A 23,578-nucleotide genomic window follows, 5' to 3' on the forward strand; every position below is an offset into this window, starting at 1 on the left:
GAGAAATTATGAATTACTTTTAATTTTTAAAAACTCATTAACGCTTTGTATAATGAGTTTATAGATAATATAAAAACAGCTAATTCGAATATAGTAGTCATTCGCTAACGACAAAACAGATTAAATGAATATATAAGTATTTGATACCAAAATCAAGGTCCAATCTCTCTAACCAATATATTAAAATATCAGATGACCCGTCGTTCCAGTTACCAATATCTTGATTTAGACAAGAGCCTATAAAGAACAAAGATTGTGTAAACTGTCATCATCTGATTATCTTTGGATACCTATTTATTTCCATGAAAACAAAATTCTCTTTGCAACTAGTAGTATCTTTCTATCAAAGAAGACAAGTTATCAAATTCGCGATTTAATTTTAAGTAATTAACCTGCTCTTGTAATCAAATGATGTCGTCAATATAAGAGACATGGTTAAGATATGGGTAATCATTGTTTAGTTCAAAGTGAAAGCATAATTATTGCTTAATTTTATATCGTGACTACTAGGTTTAGATAACAAACTGTAACGTTTAGTAACTGTTAGTAGTCAATATTTAACATTTTGATTTACCCCTTTTTCACAATGCTGAACACAAGAAAGAATAAACAACGGATAGATGTAATTAAACTACTCTCTGTAGTAAATAAAGATTTACAAATAAATGATGATATTGGGTTTCAATGTAGATCTCTAATGTTTGAGGTATAAGGGAAGAAGTATATACATATTGCACATGGATGTACAGAGAAAGTTTGTAATAGAAGAGGTACAACTTCAAACCTCAGTAGAAGAGAGAAGAGGACTAGTGAGGCTATCACTTCTGCTTCCAGATAATCGAAGTGGGAGCATAGCAGGATCTTGGTACGCACTAACCAAGTTATCATAAAACTCAGGCATTCTTGGATCGTTTCGATCTTCTTTATCTCTCTTTGTCAACACCTAAAGAACCACAAAACACACAGAGTTATACAACTTTTTTTTTTTTTTTCTATGTTTGTATGAGATTTGTACCTCAGCAGGATAAGCAGTGAAAATAGGCATGAAGCGTTTACGACAGAACTCGTTGAAGAGAAGAGTACAAACGGGAAGAGGGACAAGCAAGTATGTAGCTAGTTCCATCTTCTTTAGCGCAAATAGACCGATTGCAATTGCGTGCATGAGTACAAGAGAGAATATCATCGTATAGTGTATCATCGGCCAAAACATCCCACCCGTATCAAACTTTGGAGCATACACGTTCATAAACTGCATCCCAAAACGCAATTGAGTGCTTAGTTCTAGCGGAAGGAGAAATCTAAAAGGAGTATAAGATGTATGTCATACTCATACATACCTGGTTCCGGTAGACAATGTATGCAAGGCAGAAGTAGAAAAGAATGAAAGGAAGAATCAATGGAGCTAAGAAGAAGTATGTAATCCCAAGAAGTCCTAAGAAGAGAACTCTTGGAGTGTCTCTGTGGTACCGCATTGGCGGGACAACAAATTCATTTTCATCTGAAGGTTCAAATGATCTTTTTATGTAACTGACCATGAAGGGAACTACACGGAAGAGTTCAGTCAGTGTATCCGTCCATCCTGTTGTCACAACATAGGCGATGAAAAATGATGCCTGCAAATGATGTAAACCCCCCGGTTAATCCAGTTCAGTTATCAACTACGAGTAGTGACCATTGTGTGTGCCAATGAATGGTGGGAGAAGTTTTTTTACCTGAGCCGGAACAGCCACAGCCAACTTGACAGGAATTTCCTTTGGATCTAGGATTACAGAAAGCTTGTAGAAGGCTGAACCAGAGAAAACAGTTGCGAAAAACACATTCCATATTGTGAACCAGATCACCTTGTTGCAAGCACTCTTTTGTATATCGCTGTGGCAAATGTGCCCTTGGATAGAAGAGAGAAACTCCATGATGGGAGGTACGACTTTAAGAGACGTCTGAAGTATAAGACTTGGAAGGTATCCAGTTATTATTTGACTTACAACTTTCCTGCAACATAGATTGCTAAGGTTTAGCACAAAAGTGTTGTTCAAAGGTAATGGGAATGAAAAGGTTTCACTTACATTGATAGAATCAGTGTCAAGAATGGGAACATAAATTCTAGTGCAGGCAGGTTGGTGAGACCTTGGACAAGTACTACTGGAACAAGAAACAAGATGGTAAGGAGAAGACAAGCGAAGACAACCAGAATTTTAGCAAGCCATTTCTGCATAAATGATGCAGAGAAGAAAGGCCAGTGAACGTCATGAGGTTCTGGTGCTGGTTCTGTGAGCCAGTAAGTGGGGTTGATTGATTGTGGCATGTGGAGTGCCGTTGCAGCACCATACCGAGACTTGAATGATACAAAAGCAGCTCGAACTTCCTACATCAGAAAGAAGTATCCAGAAGCATCATTATCTTAATTTCAACTCGAATACATAATCAGGTGCTAAACCATAAGTGTCATACTTTTCCAGGAGCTGAAACTTCAGCTTGCCCCAATCGTATGTTCTGTTCCATTTCCTGTAACACATTCTCATAGTGATCCTCAGGAGTGTTCTTGCGACTAAAGAATCTCATTGGCGTCTTCTTAACTGGCTTCTTATGTTTCACCTTTTTATATAACTTTTTGGCCTGATCCTGCAAGAGCCAGAATGGAACAAGAACCATAACCAAGAGCTCAGGTAGTAATAGGTAGCGATAACATGCACATTATAAAGATATACTGCCCAAATGAAAGCAGTTTAGCTGTTTCAGGACTTACAACAACACTTCGGAGTTTACTTGTTCGATGGATGACCACATGAGAAAGGTATGTAGAGGAATGATTTTCTTCAAAGAACCTGTCAACAGTGTCGCTCACACTGTTTCCATCTGAAGAGGGAATATTACGAACTAATATAGTGAACTGATGTGGCTGAGGTTTGGATGAATGGAAATACTCAATCCTTTTTAACGCAATATATCTGAATTCCTGTCAAATAAAGCCAGTACTAGTGACAATATATCTCAGTGAAAGTCAAGACTAGTAACAACCTTCTAAAGAGTTATCACTTTAGTAATCAGAAAAACATGGCCTTACAAAGTAAAGAAGACAGCAAACAAATGCAGTCAGAAGATATATAGCTCCAAAGTGAACCCATAGCCTGCAAGAAACCAAAAAGATCTTTAGCTATAACGAAATGTCATAAAAGCCCACAGAACGAATCCGAGCTGCAGTATCTCTACTTCATCTGAGCTATAGTAACAATAACATAAGAGTTTGAGGGTTACCATGGTGAGCGGACTTTGAGGTTTGCAACAGAAAAAAGATCCAAGGAATTAGAAGACCAGTCAGCATAGTCAATAACAATCAGTTGATCTCCAAAGCAGTTCACAGGCAAGAGAACAAAAATCCCAATGATCACAGCAAACAAGAACACTTTCAAACTGCACAATCAATCAAAGAATAATTAAACAAAGGCAAATTAAGTGTACTACAAACTATAGAATACCTTCAAAGTCTTAAAGGTTTTTTACCTGAAAGTAATCATTCTCATAAAGACAACACCATCAAGGCCAGAGGATTCCATAAGTTCTTTTTCTGATGGTCTCCATGATTTCCAAATCCATTTAACAGAAGGTATATACCTTGCCACTTTGTTACGTCTACGTTTAGACGTCCCAGCTGCGAGACGACGAGGTAAAAAAACCTCGTAGTTGCGTGGCTGCTTTCTCAGTACAGAGTAGAGTATGAAGAACAATACACATAGGCAAGAGTTTATCCCGACAGACATAACAAGTGCAGACAAACGCATCTTCTCTTAAAAGGACAATTTCAAATACTTCAAAAAAAACCTCTGTAACTGCATAAACAAATCGGAAACCAAAAAAAAAAACCCAGATTTCAAAATTTTTATTTCTACGAGGTTTCGTCATTCAAATAGAAGTCAATAAAAAAAAAAAACTAAAGATTCTACAAAATCAGAATTAAAATCAAAACCTGAGAGCGAGCGTTGTTGTTGTGAGACTGCGAAAATCAAAAAAGTCCCAAAGACGCGTTTGTGAAAGCTTCTTTAAAGTCAGTGATCGCCTGATCGGGAACAAAACGAGCAATACGAACCAGAGAAAACAAATTATGATCTGAAATTTGCCGATAACAAATTAAAAATTTCCTTAAGTGAGAGATTGATTGATTGTGAAAGCAAAGAGAGCAGATTAGTTAATAAATTTTATTTTTTTGAAAATTGGACACGTTTATATTATCATTATTAGTACCAAATTTTATTCAGACTTTTAGGCCTTCTTCCCTCGCTTCCCCCATTTTGTTTATTTGTTGATACTTTACCGAAAATACCCTTACTATGCTTTGGGATATCTTAATACTTGTAGGACTTTGTGAGGGTATTTTTGTATATTACGGGAAAGTCAACTGTAGTTTTATCAACAACACCGGTGATTATAATAAAATGGAATGAATAAATAAGTGAGCATCTTCTGGTAGATTTGTTTTGTACTGTATTATATTTTACCATACTAGATTAAGACCCTAGAGCACGAATTGAAATTCATTTTATTTATATTTTAATTTTATATAAAATATAATTTATGTGATTGTTTTTAAAAGTTTTTTTTGGATAAAACATTATGCAATAAAATCATATGCTAAATATGAAGATTTGAAAAAAAAGACACCTATTTTGTAAGTTTTATATTGTTAATGATTATAGATAAGCACCCGTGCTATAACACTGGTTAAATTTATTTCGTAATCTATTTTGGAACCCACTATTTAACTTGTAACCAATCAATCTATCAATTTTGTAATTTATCTTTTGTTAACGTTGTGATCTATCGATAAAATCCGTAAAAAATAAATTTGTAATACTGTGTTTAAGATATTTGGAAATAACGTGATATAAAACTAAAATCTTCCGAAAATACAGTTTGGAATATCCTTGATTTTATTTGTTACCATTAATATATCAATTATCAATTTGGAATATCCCTAATATTTAGGTGTAACCAATTAATATTAATATATGGATTTATCTATAACCTATTTGTAACCATTTATTAAAAATATAAAGTCTACAAAAACTATGTTGTGTACTTCCCTTTTATTAAAAAGGGGATTATCTTATTATATAAAGTTGGGTTTTGAAAGTTAGCAATTAACAAGATTTTGACATGTGTCAAGTTATCATTCTCAGATTTTGACATGTGTAAAAGTTACTTTTTATATTTAATAGGGGTAATTTGATTACAACAAAAGTAAAATATTTTGTTTTAAAAAATATTAATAATGTAAAAAGATAATTATAAAAAATTTAGTTATTTTTAATTTTAATTATTAATTCTACAAAAAAATATAGAAAAAGGATTAAAGAAAATATACTGTTAATTATTAATTCTAAATTTTGTAAATACTCACTTCTATATAAACATATATCGTCTCATACTTTTCATCTAACAAAATAATTTATTCAAAAACACTGCTTTCAAGTTTGTTTAATTGGGAACTTTTTTTTAATGGGAAGGTAAATTTTTCCTAATTTTTTAAACCAAAATTTTCTCCTACTTTCTTCTTATTCAGTTGGGAATAGGTAAGATTAATATGTTGACCCAAAAAAGATTAATATATGCGTATTCTTTTTCTAATATTGTATTTTAAAATTTATTGTTGTATTTTTATTTTGTTTTATTTAATTTATATTTTTTGAATTATTTGGGATTCATATATTAGCCTGCTTATAGTTTTCAACTGTTTCTTTAATTATGTCAAATTAATTTTCTTCTAATTTCTCAACCTTGATTGGACGGTCATAAACTCTTTTTTTTTTGCAAATATAATTGTTACTATTCTTCATTCAGTCCCAAAGAGAGATAACGAGTAGAAGCTCATCAACCTAATGGATGGATAAAATATGTTAATCAAACACAAGTTTACAACAAACATAGATATATAGATTGGAAAAACATAAATCGTTGTTGATTGATCCATAGGTGCTCAAAGATGGTGACACCCTTGACTGTGGAAAGGTTTAAAAAAATTGATTTGGCCACATATGTCACCAAAATGCACTTATTTTTTGGTCAGGAGTTCTGAGAGAACTTCATGATGGGTGACCTTCCTCAAAGTGATTGTCGGAACTGTATGAGTGAGGACAAAACACAGGAAAATATCATTTGTTAATTTGTAGGATCGGTAAATAAGTATTTAAAGTCTCCTAGACGTAACAAACCGGTCATCGAGTATGGGTGGATCCACGGGCCGGGAATAGACGTAGGACCCACTTAGGAAGGTGGGCTCATGGACTGAGTGTGGATATGGGCTCACTAAGCAAGGTGGTGGTTGGGGTGTTTTTTTTTTCGCAAAAGAAATATATATTGATTATAAACGATCATTACAGATAGAGTGTTCTAGCCATGGGGGCATTACAATAGAGTCAGTGTAATATTCTGAATTTAAACAACCAAATTTAGCTAAACTATGAGCCACTCCATTACATTCCCTCTTTGTGAACTTAAACGAAACTTGCTGAAGCTTTGAAGACCACATTTTTATATCTCAGACAAGGTTAGTTAATGATACATCAACACTCTCCTCATTTACTATTTTGATAAGTATTTCACTGTCTCCTTCAAAAATTACTGAGTGATATCCCTTAATCCATGCGTGTTGTATAGCCGTGAGCAAACCATATGTTTCTGCCTCTAAGGATGATCTTACTCGGTCTAGTTTTGTTGCACCCCACACTAGAGCTTCTCCCTGATGATTTCGGAATATCCATCCTCCTGTTGATTGGTGTGAATTCTGGTCATAGCTCGCGTCAAAATTGCATTTTATGAATGGAGAACTTGGCGGTATCCAGGTGGTTCTATTCGTCCGTGTAACAGATACCGTTGAATGAGAATGATGCAAGTTGTTAACCCAATCCCTTGTGTCTGACCGCGCCTGTAGGACTGTTTTCGAGACACTCTCACGATAGTTATTGAAGACATGATTGTTTCGTGCTTTCCATATACACCAGATTAACACAAAAGGTAGAAGAGAATCATATATGTTTGATGTTTGCGAGTTATACAATAACAGTTGATTAATGATTTCCTCTGTAGGCAAGTTGAGTTGGTTAATGTTTAAAGAAGGTGTACTGGATTGTCTCCATGCCATAATCGCAAAAGGACAGGAAAAGAACGCATGATGTATTGTTTCCTCTGTTTGGCGACATCGTGAACAAATAGGATCAATTGTCATACCTCGTGATCGAAGTTTTGTTGTGACTGGTATTGCTAGTGATAGGATGCGCCATAGAAAATGTTTGATTTGAGGAAAAATGCGCAACTTCCATCAATGGAACCATGAGGCGTGGGTAAGACATCTCCTGGATCAAAAGGGTAATGGGTGATGAACCAGTAACCTGTTTTAACTGTGTAATCTCCTGATCGGGTGTAATTCCAAATAAGCTTGTCCGGACATTCGACTTGTGAAAGATGAATGTTTTGTATCATCTCTTGATCTTGGGGATGAACATAGCAAAGTAATTTTTGATTGTCCCATGTGCGGGTTTCCCCCCTTTTTGTGATAAAATGTGTTAAAGTCGTTGATGAAAGCGGCGGTGTTGTTTGGACTAAACGAGGAGGGTGTGCTGAAGTGAAATTATCCAATCCTATCCTAGCAGTCCTTCCATCCCCCACTATATAGCGTGAACCTTTCTTGATAATGTCTAAGCCAATTAAAATTGAGGACCATCCATAAGATTGTTTTTTCCTTTGTCTAGCATCTAAAACTGATTCATCCCGGTAATACCTGTTCTTCATAACTTTGGCAAACAGAGAGTCAAGATATTGAATTAGTCTCCAAGCCTGTTTTGCCAAAAGAGCATCACTGAACTTCGCAAGATCCATAAAACCCAATCCACCTTCTCGTTTTTAACGTTTTAGTTTACTCCAGGCAATCCATGGGATACCTTTCTGTGTTGAACTCCTCTCCCACCAGTATTGCATTAGTAAGGTTTCAATTTCAGTTGTGATTCCAATAGGTAGTTTGAAGCATGACATAGCATAAACCGGCATCGATAAAGCCACAGAATTAAGCATGATTTCCTTTCCTGCTGGGGATAATTTCTTGGCAGTCCAACCATTCGTACGTTTTTTGACTCTCTCGACAATATTTCGAACATTTCTTTCTTTTTTCGCCTAAACTGTTCTGGAAGGCCAAGATATTTCCCCCCTCCTCCATGATTAGGGATGTCTAGGATTGACTTTAATCTTGACTGAGTATGGCCATAAACTCTACTGCCAAAGGTGATCATAGATTTTGATGTGTTTATCTGTTGCCCTGAGTAATACTCATAAACATCAAAGATATCTTTCAAATTTTGGCAGTTTTTTTTGTTTGCTTTGCAAAAAAATAAACAATCATCAGCGAATTGCAAATGAGTAATGCTTGGTGCACCATTGCCAATTCGAATTCCACATAAATTCCCTTCCCGTTCGCTTGTGCTGATTAAATGACTTAGGATGTCTAAACAGAGAATGAAAAGATATGGTGATAATGGGTCACCTTGCCGGATTCCCCTTGTTGGTTGTATATGTCCATAGGGAGCACCATTAATTAAGACAGAGTAATTAACAGTCGTTACAACCGCCATGATCCAGTCAATCCATTTGGGACAAAAACCAAAAAGTTTTAGAGTAGTCTCGAGAAAGTTCCACTCTACTCTGTCGTAAGCTTTGGTGACGTCTGTTTTTACGGCCATGTAGTTTTGTGAGACTCGTGTGCGGACCTTTAGCGAATGCATAATTTCGTGAGCTATCATTACATTGTCCTGTATTAATCTCCCTGGAATAAAGGCTGCTTGTGCCTCCGAGACTATGTCGTTCAAGTGGGGTTTTAATCGTTGAACCAAGCATTTAGAGACAATCTTGTATAGTACATTGCATAATGATATAGGTCTGTAGTCCGAAAGAGTTGCAGGATTCTCAATCTTTGGTATCATGCAAATATTAGTATGGTTTATACTCTGTTTCATTGTCCCAGTTTCGAAGAAGGTATGTACTTCTTGTATGACTTGGGGTCCAACAATTTCCCAACATGACTTATAAAACCTTGCTGTTAATCCATCGGGCCCTGGAGCACGATCATCACCAATAGAGCTAAGCGCATTATATATCTCTTCGTTCGTAAAAGGCCGTGTTAATTTTTTGTTTGCCTCCTCCGACACCTTAGGTTTGAAATCCGCAAAAACAGAGGGTGATACATGATGATTTGCTATCGTATAGATATTTGAGAAGAATTCTTGGGCGTGAGCACCAATTTCCTGATCCCCCTGGTATAAGTTGCCATGTACGTCTAGAACAGAAGAAATCCAATTTTTAGCAAAACGAGTTTTTGCACAAGCATGAAAGTAGCTGGTGTTTTGATCTCCTGCAGTCATCCATTGATTTCTACTTTTTTGTTGCCAGTGCTTTTCTTCATCACTATAAGCCTTTGTCAAATCATCTTGCAAGTGTGGGATTGATCTTCTGATAGATGGTATTATACTCTCCATTGCAAAATTTAGTCGTGATTGAAGCATGACTATACGTTCTTCCGAATTAAGCTGATGATCACGTTTTAACTTAGCCATACTTCGCCTGCAGTTTTTTATCCTTTCCGTAATTGAGATGCCTTCATCGTCATCGTTTGTAAGCCAACCTTCTCTTACTGCTAGATGGAAGTGCGGTATGTCTAAAAGACGTTTATCAAACATGAAGATACGTCTTTTATGTCTCACCATGTCATTTAAGTCCAGTAAAATAGGCCTATGATCCGAGCCAGCAAAGTCAAGAAAATGTGCCTCTGCGTTTGGAAAAGGTGCAGCTCCCGGAGAGTTGAACATGGCCCTATCGAGACAACATTGTACTGTGTGGGAATGACGTTCTCCAACCCAGGAGAAAGTGTTCCCTCTTGATCGTATATCTTGGAGATCACAAATAGCTATCATGTGTCTAAACTCTCGAAATGTCCACTCTTCTCGCGGTGGTCCACCTAGTTTTTCCCGGTTACTGATTATTTCGTTAAAATCTCCTATTAGAATCCAAGATTCATTACGTGTTTGGCTTAAATCTTCAAATCTCTCCCACAATTCATGTCTTTCGGTTGGTATTGTATGTCCATACACACAAGACAAATAGAACTTAATGTTATTATGTTCAACAGTTACATCAATAAGTCTCTCATCTTGTGAGAGTAAGGATAAGACAACATTGTCTTTCCAAAATAAACATAAACCTCCACTCCTTCCTTGAGGGGGTTGGATAAAAGCATGTAAAAATCCTAAATCACACTTAAGTTTATTTAAAACATCATCCTGATTGAGAGTTTCAGAGAGGAAGAGAATATCACACTTAGTACTATTACAGAGCTTTTTTAAACGCGAAGACGTTAAAGAAGGACCAACGCCTTGGCAATTCCATGAGAGGATCTTCATATGGGAAAGTCTGGGGGTACCGGGCCCCCCGCGCCTCCGTTGAATCTTTGATGAACAGAACACGAACCCACAGAAACTGTTCGTTGTGCCTTCATGCGGAGATTGTTCAGGACCACCATCTCCTCAGCCGCCTCTGCATTGTTGAAAGTAGTTTCAAACTGTACCCTTTTACGCTTCATGAAGACAAAATCTTGTTGAGCATTGTCAGAGATATCATCAAGAAGGGTCATGGGTTCATATTGGTCCGCAAACCGTCCTGCATATTTTGCGTTTAAGTAGCGAACACGCTCAGCAGTTAAGTCCTTGTCGATGAAAACGCTTGGGAAAGCCTTATTCATCCTTGGGTGAGAACCAGAACACTGAACCGGGCTTGATGATGTTGGTGGCATTTGTAGTCCCGGGATCAGACTTGCAGGATCGACAGAAGGCAGAGTGTTCGCATCCGACATATTCTTGTCACCATTGTTGTGATTCTCACCGTCGCTGTCATTGTCTGAATCCTCTGGTTCAGAATCATCAAAACCAAGAGAACACTCCTTGGCCTCATGTTTAGTGACCCACACCTCGTACAGAAGTTACGAAGTCTCTCGTAACGATACTTAATTATTGTGTTTTCATCAGCAATAAACTGAATGTTTTTTTGAAAACGCAAAGCATCATCGACATTCCAATCTATCTTAACACGAACATTAGTTAAGATAAACATAAGTTACATCATGGTGTGTCAAAGACACTTCCATGAATACATTGGGAAATTTAACATTAGTTACTATCAAAAGATTTTGTAGCGTTAGAAAAATGTTTTTACTTTCATTTGTTGTTGGAGCAAGCCAATTTGAGATAGCAAAAAGATGTGAACATGTTCTCTCCACACAAGAGGAGGGCAAAACCGAAGGTTTCCCTACGGAGGAGAAGGTTGGACACAAGATTATCTCCCTAAAGAGAAAGGTGGAGGAGGTTGGACGCAAGGTTATCTCCCAAGGGAAGAAGGCGGAGCCAAGGTTTTCTCCATAGTGATCATACATTATTGTTATGTAATATATTTTTTATTTGAAATGTTTTTTGAGCCAACAATATTAGTAATTAAAAAACTATGCAGAATTGAAAGTAAAAGAGTTGGCTTAATGCATTTATATAGATATTTTATAGATAATGATAAAGAATATTTTTATAACATAGAGTATATTTATGTGTAAAAAATACACTTTAAATGGTAACATACATAAAATTTTTGTAAATAGATATAAATCAGTGTATTATAACAAAAATAAATTTATATATAACATACAACAAATTTTAATATATTTTTTGTTAAATTTAATTTAATTTATAAAATTTTAAATCCGCATATCGGATGGGTCCTCGTCTAATAATATATAATTATGTGTTTTCTCCACATACAACACCAATGTAAATGAATTTTTAATTCTAAATTTTTAAAATATAAAAATACCCGAAATAGTTTGTGTTAACTTTTCTCGTTTGCGCGAAGCTAGAATCAGGCTTCTAGTTCTACCTCCTTCAAGTTCGACGACTAATTAAGTTTAGTTTATATCATATTAGATATGAACAATTCACCACTATGTTTTGCCATGATCTTCGGTTTTTTTTTTTTTTTTTTTTTATGCTTTCATACTCATCAGTCATCAATTCGTTAAAACTTTTTCACTAATATACACACAAAAATACATCAATAATCTCCTTTACTTTTCAAAGAAGCTGCTATATTAATTTCTATACCATTGGTCTTTCTCAATATACTACCACCCACTTCACCTTGCCATTAATTGAAAAGTACAAATATAAAATTAAGATTATAAAGTGTAAAAAAATTACATGCCGACCAAAAAAAAAGTGTAAAAATTTACTTTGTCATACCATTTATTTTAAGGGAAATAATTAATTTTTCAGTAAAGATAAAAATATAATTTAATATTAGACTAATAAAATATTTTAAATAATTATTAATTTCAAAAAAAAATTCTCTCTAACTAATTATGGACTAAAATTACTAATTAATTTTAAAAATTGGAACGTATACCAATCAGAATTTCAAAAAGTAAGATTTATATCTAAGTATACAATATGATTATTTTTAATAACTATATTTGGAAGATTTTGCTAAGATTTTAAATTATGATTCTCCTATCATCTTTCTTTTATCTCAATTACAAATTGTTTTGAATTATCATATAATACATATGATAAATAAATATGTAGAACTTTTCTGCATATGTTGTGATTTGAATTTTGAAAACGAAGATATATTACTCAGTCTATGAAGAAAAAATGTGTGTTTTAATATTCCACATCGGCGGATTGGTAAAACTGAATTTATGTAGTTGATATATTAGTAAATTTTATTTGTTCACAATTATACTATTATAATTACTACTTTAAAATATTTCATAAAATAATTATGCAAATACAACAAACGAACAATATAAAACTAAAATATACATCAAACGAATTAAAATAATATAATATTCTTAAATAATTAGTATTCATAAAAAAAAAATTTAGATTTACCAAACAATTATGATATTAAAAGTAAATATTGTCTCAAATAAAATAATTTTTAAAACAAATATTACAATAATTATTATTATTATATTATAATGTGTATAAAAATGTTGATTTGTGCTTTATAGCACAAGATATCTCCTAGTTGAGTATTATTTACTCGAGTAATCACTAACCAAACATAGCAAATAGTAGAGAATAACCAATAACATATTGGACAATGTTTTCATAAATATCACTAAAATGAGTTTTTTCCCCCAAAAATACAACATTTAGTTATTTTTTCCAAAAATACTACAAAAATAAACTGAAATTTAATAAAAACTAATCTCTAAATTCTAAATATTTTTCCTACCCTTAAAAACTATATCCTAAATTTTAAATTGTCTAAAAAAAATATCGGACTAATTAATTAATGAACATTTTTTTTGATAAAACGCTTTAAACTTTTACATAATTTTTAATTATCACAACAATATTATTCGTTAGATCATGTGACCTTTTTGTGCAGTATGGATGATAGAGATGGTGTTATGACCAATAAACTTTAGCAGGCGTTCATAAACTTTAGCAGGCGTTGTCTCTGAGAGATTAAAGAATCCAACACAATATTTTTTTCCGTATCCTAACAAGTTAACAGAACATCCCTAAAGTTTAGTTAGTTGGATTTGAATAATAATTTTTTTTAAAACAATAATATGTAACAGACGAAGCAAATTTTTTTTGTACAAATGTTAAGTATTACGAACGAAGCAATATGGCATGTTAGATATAATTATCAGAGTGAGTCCAATCATTAGCCCTGATCGAGATAAGCTGTATAAACTAAACCCTTTGACAAACACAATTTATTTGGCTTTAAACCATCGAAGTATTCTAAAGAACCAACAAATCTAAACAAAAACTACACTCATCTTGGAAAAAAAAAAACTAATGCCACTTAAATCAAATTTCCAAGTCTCCGATAACATGGTAGAGCAGCCATTGATCTAATGTACAACATCCAAAGAGAATAAGATTGTTTGTTTGGGTTTAGAAAACACAAAGTTCGTAACCGCTGTAGAACTTTAGATAACCTTCTTCTTCTCGAAAAACGTCTTTAAGTGTAAAAACTGCATCCCTGCAACTCCTATGCAGACGAAAAACGAGAGTACACTCAACCATGCCATTTTCGTGTTAGTGGAACGGTTCAAGTCTTGCATCTCTTCTTCCCTGAGAGAGACCACACCAAATCAAACATGTAAACACTACCTTCTTGAAACCAAAACAATTGAGAAAAAGAACGACTTTTTTTGTTTACCTATCTCTAAGATAATACATCTCTTCATGAATCGAGTTAACCGTATCAAGTAGACTCTTCACCTCAAATTCCATTACCTGTCACACAAGAACACACACAAGGAGGATCAACATAACTAGCTCAAAACCACCTTCAACAAGTCTCAAGTCTCCTATTTCTAAATCTAAAACTGTTCAGCTACACTTCTATGTATTAAACCAAACCACAAACGAGACAACAAATCAAAAACATCTACACCACAAAGGGAAGAGAAACTAAACTCACTTCAACTTGGTTCTCTTCTTAGCAAGTCTCAAGTCTCCTAAACCTTATTCCAACTTAAACAATTTCACTATTACAAGTCTCAAAGTCTCCTATTTCTTAATCTAAAACTGTTCAGCTACAATTCTATAACCACAATGAGAGAGAAAGAGAAGGAATCAAATCAAAACTCACTTCAACTTGGCTCTTCTTAGCAACCTTAGCCCAACTCTTAGACTGAACACCAGTCTTCCACTCAAAATCAATACTCAACGCCAACTCAGGCTTATGATCAACAGCAGTGAAGCAAGCCATGTAATCACCTGCTTCAACAGCAGAGAACGCGAATTGACCCGAATCAACTTGTTCCGCGTTATGGTAATTGTTCCCGGCGTTAGACGTCACCTTTCACATAAACAAAAACTCAGATCTATCGAACCAAAAACAAATTAGATCAAAAGTTAGAAAGATCTGTGTAATATACCTTGACGGTGATCTTGTGAGATTGTGGTAAAGCTTGACCTTCGTGAGGGTTATCGATGCTGTATTTACCAACAGTCATTGAATTGCTTTTGATGTCTTCCGCGATACACTTTGTTCGACCTGACTGTAGATCGAAGTGAAGCGACTGTGAAATTGGTGAACAAATCGTTAGAATTAGAAGTATCGTCGTCCATAGCTTTTTCGAATTGAGAAACATTTTTTTATCCAGATCGAAACTCTCTCTTCGTCTCTCTTTGCTTCTTCTTCTTCGATTGTTTCGTAGACGACGAGCCTCGATGACGATGTAAGGGATTATGACACGTGTACATATGTTATTGGTTAAGAATACCAAACCGAATCCAATAAATTATTTGGTTTTTCTTAATAGACCGGTTTGGTATAGTATTAAAGTGGTCCTTGAGTCTCAAACAATATTTCCTTTTCTTTTCTTAGGGTTATAAAAACTAATGAAAAAGGAAATTAAACAACGAATACACTCATAAACTTTGGAGTTTGTTTCTAAAATTGAGTTACTAGAGTCGCAAGTGATGATAATGAGAATGTCGAACAAGGTTGAAGAGCTTCTTCGTTACTGTGAAGAGAACTTTGAGAGAGGAAACCTAGAGCATGCGTTACGATGCGCTGTCTCAGTCTGTAAAGCGAATCCTGATGCTCCTCAACCTTACGCGCACGTCGCCGCTTATAGAATCCTTTTCGCAGCAGCTAACAGTCGCACGGTCTCAGGGGAGCCTGACTGGTACGTTGTGTTGGGAATCAACAGACGCGGATCTTCAAAGTATGTGGCCAACGCAATTGAGAGACGGTGCGGGGAGATCATTGAGGTGTTGGATGGCGAGACTGGGGTTTTCAAGGCTGTTTTGAGGGTTTATGACCTGGTTAGAGTCGGTGTGGCTGAGTTGATGGACGAAGATAGGAGAAGAGCGTATGATCTCCGTTCTGGATTTCTAATGTAATAAACTGAATCTAATTCTTTATTTCAAGAATAGTTTGTAAACTCTATGTTTTCTTTTGTATGATCTCTGTTCTGGAATGTCTAATATCATAAACTAAAATATAATTCTTTATTTCAAGAATAGTTTTGTAAACTCTATGTGTTTCTTTTGGATTCATGTAATATATGACTTTACATGTTGAATTGATTTATCAGAAAAGAAAATACAAACTGTTCCTATTAAGGCTAATATCTGTTTTATTTAGCAGTGAATCATTAGATATAATCAGAGAGAGAGAGTGTGTGTGTTATTCACTTATTAGGATGGTTCAATCGTCTTTGTCAGCGTCTTCATCGTCGTAGTAATGGAAAGGGTGTGGAACTGACTTGAAGGCTCTGTATTTACCCACATTGTTTAAGTGCTCATTCTCCAACCTGAAAAGTTTAACTTCACATTACTAAATCATTCATTCATAACAAGTTGGACCCCTTTTATATAGAGAAAAGTGTATATACCTGAAGAAGCTCCATATTCCCCGACGAACAATCTCTAAACACGAAATAATGCTTGTTACTGCAATTTTGTGAAGCGACTTCAAGTTGAACTCTAGCACTAGCTGCATCCATGCTACTCTTAGAATCACATTCACTATCTGTCATAACCAAATCTTATTCAACTAGAGTCTTTTACTCTTTTATCACTTGGATATTTGCTGATGTTGTAATGTTACTTACCATGGCTGCGAAATAGACGCTTTTGTGAGGGACAAGCAGTTTATCCCTAAGGTATGGATTCTGGGAATGTCTACGGAGGAGTCCCCAGTCTATCACAATGTCCCAGAATGTGTTCATCCCTGTTGCTACGCCTGAGCTTACAAGAGCCAAAATCATCCAAGTCCGACCCTTTTTCAGTTCATATGCTGTTCTTATGATGACTGCAATGATTGTCAACATATATTTCAATGCATTGTATCCATGTACGGATTCTTTTTCTTTACATAATCTGCGTATGCACTGCAAAAAAAACTGGTACATGTAAGTTATAGATTCAGATGTGATAGTAGAATCCATGAAGGCAGTAACAAAATAAGAAAAGATTGAATTGTGTGATACCTGGAGGAAGCGGAGCCAGTAAGGTATAACAGCAACGACAAAGTAGAAGGCATTGTAAACACCATGACTATGACACTTGTTTTGTCTCTGCAAGTATTCTCCTAAGCCATAGTAGCAAATGAATAGCTCAAAGCTCCTTATGGCTTGTATCTGAACTTACCAAAACATATAACAGAACAGCCTATTATTTCGAGTCATACATATTTTCAACATAAAGAGTAATGCAAGCATAAGATATAAAACCTGACTGGTTAGGTGGTCTGCCAAGAAAAAATCTGGAAGTGTAACCTGTGATAAAGAAGAAAAACATGAATATGAGTTCTTTGCTGTACTCAGTTTTAGCGACTGGTACATATATAATGTTATGATCACCTCGAAGAGAGGAGCACAAATACAGTGAAACAGTGCTCGAATGAAGAACAATCGACTTGAGCGGTATATGATGTTGAAAGGACAAAAAAGTATTGATAGAACAACCTGCAAACAAAAAGGGTTGTTTAAGACAGACATATTCCATCTGATACTAAACGGTTGCACATAAATGTAAACACTGAAATATTATCTTACAGCGACCAAACCCAAAGGAATAACTTCAGGGAGTGTCTTATGATCTTTCAACTTCCAATCCATATCAAGCTGCAAATTTAGAAGGAAACAGATGAAAGCAAGCACCGAAAGACCAGTGCTTATCAGGAAAACATCTCTGTAACCCAACTCTGTTCCCTGCTTGAAACCAAAGATGAATGTATAGTTGACTCTATAAAGCCTCCAGAAGTATATATTCGCCGAGTACATGAGCATATGAAGAATGATGAATCCAAATAAGCTGCAGGACATGCAATGTTTTGTCAGTGTGAGATAAGAAAGTTCTGTTTATACTAATGTTATGAGCACATGTACTGAGTAAGTAACTCGAACAATTGCCTGTAAAGAGGGATAATATTCGCCATGTATTCAGTACCGTAGTCCTTGTCCATGATTTTTCTACTTTCTATCTTGAAAACAACAGCAACAACTAGTGCTATTGAGCAACCAGAAAAGAAACCTGTGGGAAAGTGAAGAACAAGTATAAGTGAACAAATTGTAAAATCTTTGGAATCTGAATCTCTGATTTACTTACCAGAGAAGAATGTAACCCTGTGCCTTTCTCTTTTAACTTTTGGCCTTAGAGACTTCATGCCTTCTCTTCGATTACCGCTTGAAAAGTGCTTAATGAAAGTTACCTCTACTCTCTCCAGGAGTCTGTTAACCTAAATTAGGATACAGTGAGCAGACAAACATAATGGAAATGTGATTCTAATGTCTGAAATACTCCACAAACCTCATCAGAACTCCCAATCAATGAATTATCCACAATTTTCATGTAGTTCCTGGATGCATTCCTCGAAGCAATCTACAAATTAACCAACACATCTCATCTATATTGCTCTACAGTAAGGAATCTGTAACATAGAACAAGCTCATTATATCTAACCTTCTCATACTTCTTCATGATTTTGGAAAATGCCAGAAGATTCATGAAACTGATTCAAATTACACAAACATAGAAAAATCAAGAATAACAATACAAAAGAAAAATTACATGAGAGATTGAACATTGGCTGAACCTTTCTCCTCACTCACCTGTATTCCTTCAGACGACGAAGTTTCTGATAGAACTCACTAAAAACAAGCCTCAACTGTTCTTCTGCTTTTTTCAATCCTTTCTTGGAGATTGGTTCATTAGAATCTCCAAAAACTCCTTTTAATGTAGAAATAGGAGATTCAAGCGCATCATTCATCTTCACACGCTCAAGTATTTCACGAAGATCCTGCTTTTCACCATTACCGGCTTCCTCTTCATTCCCATCAGTATGAGAAACCGGGACAATGTCAGCCGCAATATGAGTGGCCTCTTCTTCAGGAATGTCAGTTCTTTCCATACCGTGTACCATATCTTTGTTCGTAGTGCCTGCAAAATATATCAAGAATTCAGTAAACTAAACAGAAAAACATCTGAACATAAGATGCTTCTCATGATTGTCATATATGCTTACCCGGTGTTCTCGTTGAGCTATCAGAAGCCTCTACAACGACCTTATCAGAAGGATGCTTCTCCAAATTCAGGTTATCTGCATTAGGCTTTTGCACCTTGACCCGTAACGCAATCAATGCATCCATTTGTTTATCTAGCAAAGCCGCTTCCTCAAGCACTTCCTCGACTTTATCCCGGTAAAACTTGTTAACTTTGTTGAGATTCTCATCAAGCTTCTTGAAGAAATATTCTTCAAACTCACCCCCTTCTTCAGACTTCTTTAGAAACTTTGTCTTGTAAAATTGACGAAAATCATCATCTTGCTGCACCGTGTCAACTTTTATGACTTGGTCCTCAATATCCCCAGCATGTTGTTCACTGTGCCTAGGATGAAACGCTAAACCACTAAACGAACGGTGCAAAGCTTCCGCCTGCCGCGAAACTCTCGACGCTGCTCTAGTCAGCTTACTGTGCTTGTAGCTACGTATTTCTTTGAGAATCCTCTTCATACCATTGTAGTCCATATAAGCTTCAACCCACTCTGGCACCATTTGCTTCTTATATATTTTCCCGAACTTCATCTTTTTTTGTGTATCCTCAATTCAACCAAACTCTATCAGCCTATCACAAACATCATGAAGAGAACAAGAACAACATTACGGAATCGGTTAAATCTATGACACTAAATTACAGATTCAGGATCCATTTGAACAACTAAGATTCGTTCTAACTGAGTACATTCATGGTACCTTGATCAGGAAGAAACGTATAGACTAAGCTCGATGATAGAAGCTTCTCTGCAATTTCGATTTCTACGCCATTAACGACTACGAGAGAGAAGGAAGACGAAGGGAGAGGAGACGTCGGTAATTCGAAACCCCTTAAGCTCTTTAACTCTCGCCGACTGACACTACAGTATTTTGCGGTGCCTTGTATTAGATGGTTACGGGATCGTCTGTGGTTTAGATCATGCTTATTGCTTAAGAAACTTGTTCCTCTTTCTTCCACAGCCGTTGGATTTTTATTGTGATTGCCACGTGCCGTCCGATAAATGGAATGCGTGTTGAATCTGTTGCGGCCGAAACTGATGGAAGGAAGCAAAAGCAAATCATAGAGTAGATACGGGTTGACCAATTTATTAGCCCACCAGAGCATGACACGTGTTGCTACGTATGCTTCAGTGTGGCAGTGAAACCGCGTAACTTGGCAGTGGAGGAGACTTCTGTAGGGCTTTAAAGTTTAAACCAATCAAAATATAAGTAACTTCACAACTGCATTTAATTTGCAACATCGTTACTTCTGCAAAACCTTCTTATAACAAGCAGTATTTTGATTTTGTAGGAGGAATCCAAATTGATTTGCCAAAAACAGAGAAGACTTGGTCCAAATTTAGCAAAGGCTGTTCATATGGTAAGTACGGATCAGTTGTTTGAATTGGCTATGCTCATCAAGGTATTGACCGCTCACCGCTGCAGCAGTAGAAATGTGGAAGCTTAACTCGCCCACAACTCCTGAAACAAACAACAGTGTCATGCACATAATGGTGGTGATACCAAGAATGGAAAAATGGTGACACCTAAGTTGTTTCAAGAAGCAGTCCTAGATTTTTTTACAGATAAACTAACACAACATGCTCTTCTATCAAAGACGGTTAGTGTTGATTACTCCCACTTGCTACCGAATTGGATTGAATTAGAAAGCCTTCTTTGACTCTCAAAAGCCAGAAACTTAACTAATGAAAAAATTAAGAGATATCAAAACGTAACAGAGAATGATGATCACGGGAGTAGGTTTAAGGGCCCTTTGGTCCATTTCTTATCCCTCTCTTGTGTTTAGAAATATGTATGTTTCACGAAGTCCAAAAAGCTACTGTTAACCAAATCATTCACAAGCAAAGTTCTGTTCTGGATAAAACCAATGATTTTGAGCCTGAACAAAGCAAATCAGATTACATTTTAACACATCTCAAAAGATAAGATATTGAAAAAATATACAGCTAAAGAGACAATGGCCTTTGGTTCTTGCCTATTGAAGTCAAAAAGATTTCACTGATGGTCTCAAGATCGAATCTTTTGCCATATACTGAACCTCCCTAAAACCATAGATAGAAACTCTATGCTAACAGAGCAAATCCCCAATGCAGCAACACTTTGAACCCTAAAGTAAAACTCTCAAATTTGCAAATTCGCAGTGTTAAATGGGAAATGCTGAAAAACAGTTATACCTTCTTCCTTAGGCACAGCCATTAGCTCCATGGATCCACCGAAAGAGAAACTCGGGAAACCGAAACTGAAATTCTCGACAACAATTGAAGAATCTGACTGATCCTGATAAAATTCCGGTGGTTAAGCGGTAGGGCGATCGATGGCGCCGTTTCAAAGGAGGAGAGATCGCGGAGATGTAACTGAAGCTTTGGTTTCTAACATACGCCGGATTCAACGACGGCGCGTTTTATGGTCGTAAGTCTCAACGTCATTGGTGTGTAAAAGTCCCCGGAGGTTGTAAGGTGACTGACGACGGCGAGGCGGAGGGATGATACTTTCACAGTTTTACAGAGTTTTTACAAAAGAGTCTTGATTACAGACGCAACGGTGTCGTTTCACCCTAACATCATTACCAAATTATTTGAAACCTGGTCCTGACCGGTTGAACCGGTCCAAACTTTTATCTAAGACTAAAACATATCAGTTCCGGTCCGGTTTATGAAATCATGATCATGATCGACCCGTAGATATAGATCACTGTAACTTTTACGAAAACATACCTTAGAAATTTAATCATCGAAAATGGATTTTTTTTTCTTCATATTTTCACAATTCAACTATGTTTGGAATAAAGAAAATATGTTTGAATCATATTTCAACTAGAAAATAATATAAATATTAAACACGAAGTTAACAATTTGCGTGAAATCATGCAAACCGCTCAACACTGTTAATCAATTGTAAAACTAGGATTTAATCCGCGGTACACCGCGGAACAATATTTTTAATTTTAAAAATTTTAAATTTATATTATATTTATTTGTTATTTTATTATTATTTTATTAATTTTAAAAATATAAAATTTTACATGTATTTGATATAAGTATTCAAAGTCTATGATTTTTGTAGTGTTTTCAAGGTTTTAACTTGTGTGTTATATGTAATAGTCTATTAATACATTTATTTCTTGGTACTCATCTAAAAGTATTTAAAAAAAAAAATCTCACTTAACTCTCTATATGGGATTAATGCCAATCTATCTCACCAAAATCAAAATAAATTTTCGCCTAAAAAAAAAAATCAAAATAAGATTTTTTATCAAATTTAATTATGTTAATTGTTTTACCAAATTAGCATATTTTTATAGTTTATAAATTTTCCATGTCAATATATATAGTTTATGATAATTAATAGTATTTTGATTTTTTTTGGTAGTTCCTCAAAAAATAAAAAATAAACCAAATTATATGGAGGGTTTTCAACATATTTAATGTGACATTTTATAATTGGATTTTCGGTTTAGGAAATTTATTAATGTTAATATAATTATTGATACTGTAAACTTCTTTTATGAAAAATATGTTGTATATCATTTAAATTTGAGAGAGAGATTCTAGCATCCGTAAAAATAATTTTGGATATTTAATGGGTTAAAACTTTAATGGGCAGAGTTGTTTTTGGAAAAATCGGAATGTATAGATGTTGTTAAGATTTTATGGCAATAAATGTAACAAATGTTGGTCAATTTAAGAAAATTTAGTATTTGAGTTTCTCTGCAATGTTATTTATGGAATTGTTTTAGAGGTTAATGTTGTAAAAATAATAATTAAATAAGTAAAACTTAAAGGGTATAAACCAAAATATACTTCAAAAATGTTAATATAAATTATTCTAAAGTAGATTTTGCGTAAACATATAGAAGCAAACAACGTCATTTTAGATTAAACTAAAAATTTTAAAATTTAGTCAAACGATATTATTTCTATTTTAACACTTGTTTTTTTCTTTTTCCTTTTCTATTTTAGTATTTTTTTCTCGAAATTAATACAAATTCTAAACTTTGGAAGTTTATTTTATTTACGTTAGATTCAGTAATTATCATAAAATTCAAAGTTACTAATAATAAATCTTAGTGTTGAAAGTCGGAAATAGACAACCGTATTTAAAAACAAGGTAATAATATTTGAAAAAAAAAAAACTATAATCGCTAAGAAAAACACTTTATTTTAGTTACGGTCACCAAACTTTCAGCCTATACATATCGAGAACTAGGAGTTGCCTCTTATATTTCTTTTGTTTCACGTGGATATAAAAAGAATTTAGTAAAGTTTGTGTGTGAGGTCGATCTCTATAACTAACATAAATAAATGGTATCCTCCCTATAGCTATGCAAAGATGCTAGAGATTAAGATGACGACTTGATTAATCATCGTCACTCATTTTTAATTGGTTCTTTAAAAATGCCAGAGCGTTTGCGTCATCTGATCATCCTAACCTTCCTATCTTTTAATCCAATCCTTTATGTCTCATGCCCTA

General features: G+C 34.9%; 4 protein-coding genes and 1 long non-coding RNA gene across 12 annotated transcripts; 2 read left to right on the forward strand and 3 right to left on the reverse strand.

Annotated features, from left to right (window-relative positions):
- Window positions 1-606: 606 nt before the first annotated feature.
- On the reverse strand, window positions 607-4,968 carry LOC104788005 (hyperosmolality-gated Ca2+ permeable channel 2.4). 2 transcript variants are annotated; one of them, XM_087451180.1, is made up of 12 exons: window positions 4,237-4,968; window positions 3,962-4,051; window positions 3,499-3,824; window positions 3,253-3,408; window positions 3,062-3,125; window positions 2,744-2,953; window positions 2,449-2,619; window positions 2,064-2,362; window positions 1,713-1,989; window positions 1,338-1,613; window positions 1,016-1,249; window positions 607-943 (listed from the first exon to the last, which is right to left on the reverse strand). In XM_087451180.1, exons 3-12 carry the CDS (start codon window positions 3,774-3,776, stop codon window positions 779-781), a joined length of 2,130 nt encoding a protein of 709 aa, XP_087307306.1. In that variant the 5' UTR covers window positions 3,777-3,824; window positions 3,962-4,051; window positions 4,237-4,968; the 3' UTR covers window positions 607-778. The 2 variants fall into 2 exon arrangements, with proteins under 2 accessions (XP_087307306.1, XP_010511974.1); XM_010513672.3 differs by lacking the exon at window positions 4,237-4,968 and having other exon boundaries at window positions 3,962-4,228.
- Window positions 4,969-5,425: 457 nt separating this feature from the next.
- Window positions 5,426-10,165, forward strand: LOC147944838 (uncharacterized). Its single transcript, XR_015557827.1, has 3 exons — window positions 5,426-6,538; window positions 6,649-7,005; window positions 7,078-10,165. It is a non-coding gene; the product is annotated as an uncharacterized LOC147944838 (long non-coding RNA).
- Window positions 10,166-13,789: 3,624 nt separating this feature from the next.
- Window positions 13,790-15,229, reverse strand: LOC104788006 (transmembrane emp24 domain-containing protein p24delta10). Its single transcript, XM_010513673.2, has 4 exons — window positions 14,981-15,229; window positions 14,692-14,901; window positions 14,257-14,333; window positions 13,790-14,168 (listed from the first exon to the last, which is right to left on the reverse strand). The coding sequence occupies exons 1-4, from the start codon at window positions 15,194-15,196 to the stop codon at window positions 14,024-14,026; spliced, it is 648 nt and encodes a 215-aa protein (XP_010511975.2). The 5' UTR covers window positions 15,197-15,229; the 3' UTR covers window positions 13,790-14,023.
- A 13-nt stretch (window positions 15,230-15,242) lies between these two features.
- On the forward strand, window positions 15,243-16,051 carry LOC104789729 (uncharacterized). Its single transcript, XM_010515380.2, has one exon. It carries the CDS (start codon window positions 15,528-15,530, stop codon window positions 15,951-15,953), a length of 426 nt encoding a protein of 141 aa, XP_010513682.2. The 5' UTR covers window positions 15,243-15,527; the 3' UTR covers window positions 15,954-16,051.
- Window positions 16,052-16,076: 25 nt separating this feature from the next.
- LOC104788007 (phosphate transporter PHO1 homolog 10-like) lies at window positions 16,077-21,654 on the reverse strand. Of its 7 annotated transcripts, none has more exons than XM_087451182.1 (15): window positions 21,283-21,654; window positions 19,808-20,569; window positions 19,081-19,679; window positions 18,668-18,995; window positions 18,519-18,567; window positions 18,366-18,437; window positions 18,165-18,294; window positions 17,969-18,089; window positions 17,612-17,870; window positions 17,417-17,521; window positions 17,288-17,332; window positions 17,045-17,194; window positions 16,667-16,945; window positions 16,448-16,548; window positions 16,077-16,366 (listed from the first exon to the last, which is right to left on the reverse strand). In XM_087451182.1, exons 3-15 carry the CDS (start codon window positions 19,637-19,639, stop codon window positions 16,261-16,263), a joined length of 2,304 nt encoding a protein of 767 aa, XP_087307308.1. In that variant the 5' UTR covers window positions 19,640-19,679; window positions 19,808-20,569; window positions 21,283-21,654; the 3' UTR covers window positions 16,077-16,260. The 7 variants fall into 7 exon arrangements, with proteins under 7 accessions (XP_087307308.1, XP_010511983.1, XP_087307307.1 ...); XM_010513681.3 differs by having other exon boundaries at window positions 16,448-16,584; XM_087451181.1 differs by having other exon boundaries at window positions 17,957-18,089.
- Window positions 21,655-23,578: the final 1,924 nt, after the last annotated feature.

Source organism: Camelina sativa, chromosome 5 (assembly GCF_030686135.1).
Source record: "Camelina sativa cultivar CO46 ecotype springtype chromosome 5, ASM3068613v1".
Classification (NCBI taxonomy): Eukaryota; Viridiplantae; Streptophyta; class Magnoliopsida; order Brassicales; family Brassicaceae; genus Camelina; species Camelina sativa.